Source organism: Palaemon carinicauda, chromosome 11, assembly GCF_036898095.1.
Source record: "Palaemon carinicauda isolate YSFRI2023 chromosome 11, ASM3689809v2, whole genome shotgun sequence".
NCBI classification, from domain to species: Eukaryota; Metazoa; Arthropoda; class Malacostraca; order Decapoda; family Palaemonidae; genus Palaemon; species Palaemon carinicauda.
Window position 1 is genome coordinate 66789269 of NC_090735.1, and position 9657 is coordinate 66798925.

Sequence of the window (9657 nt, forward strand, 5' to 3'; positions counted from 1 at the left end):
TATTTTATATATATATATATATATATATATATATATATATATATATATATATATATATATATATATATGTGTGTGTGTGTGTGTGTGTGTGTGTGTGTGTATTGGCTATGTTGGAGTGCCGTGAGTCAGTCCATATGTCCGTATTAAATAAAGCTAAAACTGTCATATATTGCTGCGTAAATGAGTCTTATTGTGAAATTTTTTTTTTACATATCTATGATTATTCACGATTTCTATTTACATATGCAAAACGGGTTATTAGTTTTCAAGCTCAGCTGAAAGTGTTTATGTTATTGTGGGTCGTTAATAGTGACTGATACTGCTTAAAACCTAAGGAATTTAAGTTGTCATTCAAGAAATATGAACTTGTCTTTGATAGCCCAGAGTAAATGACACTTGTGCAACACGGATTCCAATATTCAGAATTTCCCTGAATGTCTGCTATTCTATTTGGAAATGCAAATAGAATTTGGATCCTTCAAGATATATGCGGCCACCGAATATTGACGTGTGCACAGTTGGACACAGGAAATCATGGTTCACTTCGCTCTGAGGAATTGACCCAGCCACACCCTTCCAGTGTTCAACTGTACAATAAAAAGCATAAAACAAGCAGCATGAATCAAATTCTTACGCCGGAAATATCTAATTGATATTTTTTATTGCTGGTTGTTATTACATGATGTAAAGTCGTCCCTGTTTCCGAAATTTCTGAGCATTATAAGTTAATATGAAAGGACGGGAAGGTCCTCCAAAAATCGGGTCTCTTATATTGCCAAAATCAATGAAGTATCTTGGACCGTTAACTGATGGCTTTTTTATGATTGATTTATGGGAGGTATAGAGGCATTCTTTTGTATGCCTTTCTTGATGGCTCTTTAAAAACTCTTTTCATATAATATATTTGTGAAAGCTTTTTGTGTAAGTTAGTATGAAAATTGAAGGGATTTTGATTTGCGGTGTATCGTTATTTTGTCATTTTTTAGAATATCTAATAGTCTTCTATCACTCTCCTATGAGGATATTCTGTAAGCTGTAATTTGGACTGAGAATTTTTTTTAAAACGTTTCTCTTCATCATAATCGTGCTTTCTTATAGTCGAAACGTACAATAACTGTATTCATTGTAGGTAGTAGGTTGGCCCGGGCACCAGCCGCCCGTTGAGATACTACCACTAGAGAGGTATTGGATCCTTTGACTGGCCAGACAGTAATGCATTGGATCCCTCTCTCTGGTCACGGCTTATTTTTTCTTTGCCTACACTTACACAGAATAGTTTGGCCTAGTCTTTACATATTCTCGTCTTTCCTTATACACCTGACAACAATGAGATACTTAACACTTCTTCACCCAAGGGGTTAATTACTCTACTGCAATTTGTTCAGTGTACTTTCCTCTTGGTAAAGGTAGAAGAGACTCTTTAGCTGTGGTAAGCAGCTCTTCTAAGAGAAGGACACTCCAATATTAAACCACTGTTCTCTAGTCTTGGGTAGTGCCATAGCCTCTGTACCATGGTCTTCCACTGTCTTGGGTTGGAGTTTTCTTGCTTGAGGGTACACTCAGGCACACTATTCTATCTTATTTTTTTTTCTTCCTCTTGTTTTTTTGAAATGGTGTGTTGGGCAGGCTTAATAGAAGGGCCATGGATGCCTGGTGGTTTATCAAGAGGTTGTCTTTTCCTTTTTCTGATTCTTTTTCTTCTCAAAACCATCCTTACTGTCCTCCCTTCAGTTGAAGTGGCTATCCTGGAGGGTATTTAGCCTTGCATGGTGTATCGGCTCCTCCATGTTGACCAGTTTTTCCGACTTTTTACTATAGTCTATGGGTATCATCAATGACTTTGTTTATAATTCTGTACGTATTGTTTTTGTTATAATTCTTGTTAATCTAGTTTTTAAGTATGATGTCTCTTTTTTTATTTCTATTAATTCTTATCATGTCTGGAGACATTGAGCGAAATCCGGGACCAGTACGTCCTAGATTTCGTCAATGTCGTCTTCTGTATTGCAATATTCGTGGTCTTCATGCAAATATCCAAGACCTTACAGTTGCGTCCAGACAGTATGATATTCTTTTGTGCTCAGAAACTTTGGTTTCTAATATGAGGCACTCATCTGAGCTCCTTATAACTGGTTTTAAGAAGCCAATAATGTTGAAACGTGATGCCATCCCTAGGGCCAGGGGAATGGCGGTGTATATTAGGACCGAGTACCCTGCTTCTCATAAGTCCTGCTATCAATGTGGATGTCATGAGATTCAGGTAATAAAAGTTTGTGGCAGGCATAACAACTTTTATTTATGTTCGATCTACCGGAATCCAGACATGGATGATTCTATCTTCGATTGTCTTCTTACCATTATGGCTAAGATACAAGAAGATGATAGAAAGGCTTCTTTTGTCTTTGTTGGTGATTTTAATGCTCACCATAGGGAGTGGTTAAGTTCTATCTCTCCTACCGATCGCCATGGCTTAAGAGCTTTAGACTTTGCCTCTGAATCAGGCTGTGAGCAAATCATAAATGAAGCCACTCACAGGTCTGGTAATTGCTTGGACCTTGTATACACTGACTCCCCTAGCGTTATAACTGGTAAGGTTGGTTCTCCAGTCGGGACATCTGATCATGCCTTGATTTCATTATTAGTGAAGACTGAGCAGCCTGTCCCTGATATATCATATTCTTGTAAAATTTATATGAAATCCCAAGCAGACTGGAATGGGATTTTACATGATCTTTTGTTCTTGAATTGGTCACAATTATATAATAGTGTAGATCCTGTTGTCCCTTTGAATGAGAATCTAGGCAACATAATTGATAGGCGTATCCCTTCTCGTGTGCTAAGGTACCGAGTGAAGGACAAACTGTGGTTCAATGATGATTGTAGACGTGCTTTTTATGAGAAGCAGGAGGCCTATCAACTTTGGAAGGGTAACAGATCAGATTTGACCTGGAACAACTATACTCAGCTTCGAGCTTTTGCTCAGAGAGTTTATGCCTCAACTGAAAAGGAGTACAATTTAACCATAAAAGAAACACTTTCTGGTACAACTCAGGAACATAAATGGTGGTCTACCCTTGAATCTGCACTCTTTGGTGTAGATGCAACAGTTCCTCCTGTACTTAAACCAGATGGCTCAGTCACTCACTGTCCAAAGGAAAAGGCAACCCTTTTGGCTGATGTTTTTGACAGTAAACAGAGTAATGAAAAACTTGAACTTCCTCATTCCTGTTTTCCTGAGGCTAAACTAACTAGTTTAGCTTTTCGATCTCGTGAGATTAAAGCTCTGTTGATGGACCTTGATGCTTATGGAGGTGTAGACCCAAATGGTATTTTTCCTTTGTTTTTTATAAAGACAGCAGATTTCTTAGCTCCAAAGTTATCTGTTATTTTGCGCAAGTTAGCAAGAAGAGGAGCTTTTAGCACTAGTTGGAGAATTGGTAATGTTACTCCTCTATGTAAATGTGTTTGTGGTAGCTCAAGTCCCACTGATTACCGCCCAATTTCCATAACTCCCATATTATCTAAAGTTTTTGAACGTCTTCTGGCAAAACGTCTTAATAGGTTTGCTGAAGGTAATCATCTACTCCCTAGTTTGCAATTTGGTTTTCGTAAAGGCCTTGGAGCATGTGATGCCCTTCTTACAATCTCCAATGCTGTACAGAAATCCCTTGATTGTGGTCGGGAAGTTTGTATGATTGGCCTTGATTTTAGTGCTGCCTTTGACCGTGTTAATCATGAGGCCCTTGTTTTCAAACTGAAACAGTTGGGAGTGGGTGGGTCGTTTCTTAGCATTATTATTAATTTTTTAAGTAATAGATCTCAAAGAGTTGTTGTTGATGGGCACCATAGTGATTATAGGAATGTGATATCTGGTGTTCCACAGGGTAGTGTTCTTGGCCCATTACTTTTCATACTATATACACATGACATGTGGTTTGGCCTAGAAAACAAGCTTGTTGCATATGCAGATGATGCTACTCTCTTTACATCAATTCCATCCCTGAATGTAGATCTAGGGTTGGTGAATCCCTTAATAGAGATTTAGCTAGAATTAGTGCATGGTGCAAATTATGGGGTATGAAGTTGAATCCTAACAAAACTCAAAGTATGATTGTAAGTAGGTCAAGGACAGTGGTTCCTCAACATCCGGATCTCAGTATTGATAATGTATCTTTAAATATGTATGACTCTTTCAAAATTTTAGGTGTGATTCTCGACAGTAAATTTACTTTTGAGAAACATATAAGGTCTGTGTCTTCTTCAATTTCACAAAAAATAGGCTTATTGAGAAAGTCTTTCAAGATTTTCGGTGATCAATCTATTCTGAAGAAGTGTTTTAATTCTTTCATTCTACCTTGTTTTGAGTATTGTTCTCCTGTCTGGTCTTCAGCTGCTGATTCTCATCTTAATTTGTTGGACAGAAACTTACGGTCTATTAAATTTCTTATTCCTGATCTAGATATTAATCTCTGGCACCGTCGTTCAATTAGTTCATTATGCATGTTGCATAAGATTTTTCATAACTCTGACCATCCTTTACACTCAGATCTCCCTGGACAATTCTATCCTGTTCGTAACACTAGGCAGGCAGTTAATTCTAATAGCCAGGCCTTCTCCATCACGAGGCTCAATACTACGCAGTACTCTAGAAGTTTTATTCCAGCTGTGACCAAGTTGTGGAATGATCTTCCTAATCGGGTGGTTGAATCAGTAGAACTTCAAAAGTTCAAAGTTGGAGCAAATGCTTTTTTGTTGACCAGGCGGACATAGTCTTTTTATAGTTTATTTATGACATATTTGTTTTTGATGTTGTTGATAGTTTATTATATGACATGTCTGTTTTGACGTTGTTTCTTATTTTTGAATGATTTATTGTTAATTTGTTCTCTTCATTTATTTATTTCCTTATTTCCTTTCCTCACTGGGCTATTTTTCCCTGTTGGAGCCCTTGGGCTTATAGCATCTTGCTTTTCCAACTAAGGTTGTAGCTTGGATAGTAATAATAATAATAATAATAATTCATAAAAAAAATCCTTTATTCATTTCATCACACTTGAACACTTCAATCAAGACTCAAAGGACGATATATATTTTAGGATTATATAGATTTAGCTAAATTATCGTATGCTTTTTTTAATCAGATTTCTGTATAAAATATCCTACTGTTATTCTTCTACTTTTTAGCTTTAATGTTAAACGTTTATCGTTTCAATTTATATGTAAAAGGTCAAAAGCCTTGCCTTTTTGCTCAAGCAATCGCCTGTCAGTCCTCTAGTCAATCATAAGTGAACGAATTAGTCAAACAGTTTGCTTTTTTCCATCCAGAGAATAAAATTTTTGACAAGACTGCATATGCTTGCAAAACCTAGGGAAAATTATATTCGGAAATTAATTTTCACGTTATTGACAGGTTTAATAGCCAGGGCAGGATTGAGATCAATTGGTGCATGTTCAACATTTTTGCAATGTTCATAACTTTTTCTTAAGTTTTATTTTTTTATTAATTTACTTTTATATAGCGTTTTAACCATACATATATACGGAGAACAAGAAACCTTCATATCGGTCTGTGAAAAAAAAATCGAAATATTTTTCTGATCTCCTTTCAAACTGCGAATATAGAATTGTCAAGTGTTTGTGCTACGCGGCTTACTGGGCTAAGCGGCTTAGCCTGGATTGTTTCCCGCAGTTTCAAGGATCCTCCCAAAACCATGGCATTTGACTAGCATCATTAGTGTGTAACAATATAACTAGAGAAACCATCAACTATGTTTGTCAGTCTTCTAAGTAGGAAATAAAATCTTTTTAAAGATTTTATCAATATCCGCCTGGGTCTTACCTGAATATTAAGCACAGTTTCATAGTCCACTGAGACTTATGAGCATTTCACTTGAATTTTATCTCTGGTAACATTTTTGAAACCTTATTTTATTTACAATAGCTGTGAATGGCGAAATTTTAATACATTGCAAGAAATTAGAAGGTTTTCCGTTCCTAGTTTTATTTCTAAATATATATCAATCTACTTTATGAATTCTATCATTGCGGGAAATAGCCTTGCTGATAAATTACAATGCACCAAGAAGCCGCCATGCTTTTAAGTGTGAAATCACATTCACCCTTTTATTGGAAATAAATAATGTCTTTAGGAATAATTAATGACAAATATCAATATTACATATTTAATATATACAACTTTTCCGTTGGTTTGTTGCATGTATGCCTTTCCTGACGTAGGGTTCGCGCTTTTGATGATGATCTTGCGTCTACGTAATGACGATAATCTACATTTACGTCCTTATGTTTGAAGGTCTAAAGACCGTTCATAAATGGTAGAGGCAAGCCACAGTGACATTGCCCTATCAAGCTGGACAATGCCCTAAAGACTGACAATATATACATATGATCAGCGCCCAAGCCCCCTCTCCACCCAAGCTAGGACCAAGGAGGGCCAGGCAATGACTGCTGATGACTCAACAGTTAGGCCTATAGGGTTCCCAAAATCTCCAATCCTTAGCTCACAAAGATGGTGAAGTTGCAGTGATCCAAAGAACCTACGAGTTTGAATGGGGCTCGAACTCCAGTCTGGCGATCAACAGACAGGGACGTTACCCGTGTTTGGCTGGAATGACCGGGCAGTCTATAACAACGACAGCCACCACGCTTTTCTACAGGCTGTAAATTTGCAGAGCCCTTGTCTAGCCGAAAGGGCCAAACATTTTAAAAAGAATTTTTAAATAATCTATTAGCACCTTCCGGACAAGCTTTATAAATCCTAACTGTTATCGAGTTACGTGTTTAATTCTTTAAGACTGGTCGACGTTGCATGCGTCATATACTGTATATTCCTCTGAGAATCACCTCTAGAGTTCTTATTGTTATATATTTCCCTTCTGTCTCAGATGTCGTTATTGTGTGTGTATATCTATCTGTCTGTGCGGCTTTTCATGGTCAGGTTTTGTATTAATTACATTTTCATTCTTCTGTTTGCTATTTTACTATTAATCTATCCATATGCTTCTAACCATCTGTTTGGATCCTATTTTATATTTCTCCTCTCCCTTCCTCTGGTATCTTGACCAGTCTGATTTGGCTCTCTTGATAATTCGTTGTGTTATCACAAGTTTCAACGTTATGGCTTTCTTTTCTAGTCAGTTTCATTTTATATTTTTAACGCAAACTATTTCATTATAGGGGACGCTGTCTTACAAGCTTTCTTATCAATTATGGTTATCATTCGTCTTTTTCATTATTATTCTCTATTCATGTATGGTTATTTAACATTTTATTAGTTCAAGTATTCGTATAAGTATCATTGTTTTACGTCTTTCAAGCGTTAATGTATATTGCTAGAAATTGACTTCAATTCTTGTTCTTTACCACTTTATATGAAAGTCCTTTATCAGTCTTTATCTTAACTTTTTCATTTATTGATATCTTCTCACTCTTTTACTCCTTTGTTATGCTGTCTTTATCTCTTCTATCATTCATTTCCCTCTGTCTCCTCCATCCTGTTCTCTAGCATATAATTTTTCCCCTCTTCCCCTTCTATCCCATCAGCTTTAATTTCCTGTGAACGTTCTCTTTCTTTAATTTAAATCTTCCTTTAAAGTATTCTCAAGTTTTTCTTATCTATTTGTTTGTATTTCTCTTCGTTTTCCCGTTTTTTTTTATCTTATCGCCATCTTCTTCCATTTGACTATGCCATTTCACGTCTTTTTCTTATGTTTTCCCACTATTCGAGTCATTTTTTATTTCCCTATTTATCTCGTTTCATCACCCATTTGGGTCAAGAGGCTTTTGAAATGTATCCAGATATTACATTGTTTTATAGAGGCGTTTTTAGGTGGTTGGCAGAGAGAGAGAGAGAGAGAGAGAGAGAGAGAGAGAGAGAGAGAGAGAGAGAGAGAGAGAGAGAGAGAGAATTTTTCATATGAGAAAGAGAGGGAAGGGGGGTTGTGAGAGAGAGAGGGGGTGGGGAGAATTTTTCATATATCATGTACTGTTGTGTACCCCGTCTTGTGAGTACAAGCCGAGGGAGTTGAATTTATAATCATGGGAGTACATGGCAACGAGAGAGAGAGAGAGAGAGAGAGAGAGAGAGAGAGAGAGAGAGAGAGAGAGAGAGAGGGGGGGGGATTTGCATTAATTTTCTACGTTCCTTGAGATTATAGTAGTTAGGATCTCCGTACCTCACTTACAATAATATAAAACATTTGCTATCTTTTGTTAGTAGATATGGGACGGTATATACAGATTGAATAGGGCAAAGATGCTGTTCTTTGTGATTTATAGTGAATCAGTGAAAAGTGATTTATGATTTCAGTATTGATAGATTATACCAATTTGTACAACTTGTTACATTTACGGGTTTCCCCTTCTGGGATATTGATGAAATCTGTCTCTCGTGCGATCACGTATTTCATCAATCTCTTCGTAAAGGTTCCATTGAATTTAATCCTTTTGGATATATTAGTAAGTCGTAAGTTATATTTGATCCTTTTTAAGAACTGAATTTCCTTTTGCTGAGCATAGAATATTGGCGTCTTTTATAGAAAGAATACTCGTAGTGGTGGTGTTACTTTTATTCTAACAAGTGCATCTATCGAAGGGTATTCTGTTTCAGCAGGGAACTTGAGCTACCATCCATAGTACCTTTTAAATATCCTGTATCATCCTTAGAGACTGCTTCCAAACATCCTTTCTAATCATCAGAGCTTGTTCCCAAAATCTATCAATATTTCTCGTAAACCTCCACCCAAACCTGTATAATTCCAAGAGCCAGCTTTCAAACTTACTTTATCTTCTCAGAGCATGATCCTAAACTTCTATCATCCTCAGAGTCTGCTCATAAACTTCTATCAGCGAAAATGCCTGCACCTAAATACTCACCATCAGGCCTAAAGCCTGCACCCAGATACTCACTATCAGCCCCAAAGCCTGCTCCTAAATACTCACTAACAGCCCTAAAGACTGCACCTAAATACTCACTATAAGCCCTAAAGCCTGCACCTAAATACTCTCTATCAGGCCTAAATCCTGCACCTAAATACTCACTATCAGCCCTAAAGCCTGCACCTAAATACTCGCTCTCAGCCTTAAAGCCTGCACCTAAATACTCACCATCAACCCTAAAGCCTGCACCTAAATACTCACAATCAGCCCTAAAGCCTGCACCTAAATACTCATTATCAGTCTTAAGGCCTTCTTCCAAACTTCTGCCATCCTCCTTAGAGCATTTTAGAAAACTTCCGTTATTTTCGGCGCCTTCTCTTGAACTTCCTCTATCATCCTTCGAGCCTTCTTTCACACATCTCTTATTACAGATCATGGATGACTTATCTGATTGAGAATCCATTTTCGTTTTACATAAAACCATCTGACAGTTGATTATTTTACATTCTTACTAAGTTACTGTTGAAGTTCTGTCTATTAAATTTACTCAAAATATAGATTATTATCTAGAAGTAAATGCATTGATGGTTTACTGTTTATTCAAGGCACAAATATATTCCCCCATGGTGGATGTGTGGCGTTATTATTGTGTCAGTATAATGTAAACATCTACAATAACAATAGGTTCGTTAGCCATTCACAGATGGGAATTGGGTGTGACCCGCTGCCATTTACTTGATCAGTTTTCCTTGTTAAAAATAA

At 36.9% G+C, this 9657-nt stretch overlaps 1 protein-coding gene across 1 annotated transcript; it reads right to left on the minus strand.

The window, feature by feature from the left end:
• Nucleotides 1–441: 441 nt before the first annotated feature.
• On the minus strand, nt 442–9358 carry LOC137649310 (uncharacterized). The gene is made up of 2 exons (XM_068382293.1): nt 8893–9358; nt 442–587 (listed from the first exon to the last, which is right to left on the minus strand). The coding sequence occupies exons 1-2, from the start codon at nt 9356–9358 to the stop codon at nt 442–444; spliced, it is 612 nt and encodes a 203-aa protein (XP_068238394.1).
• Nucleotides 9359–9657: the final 299 nt, after the last annotated feature.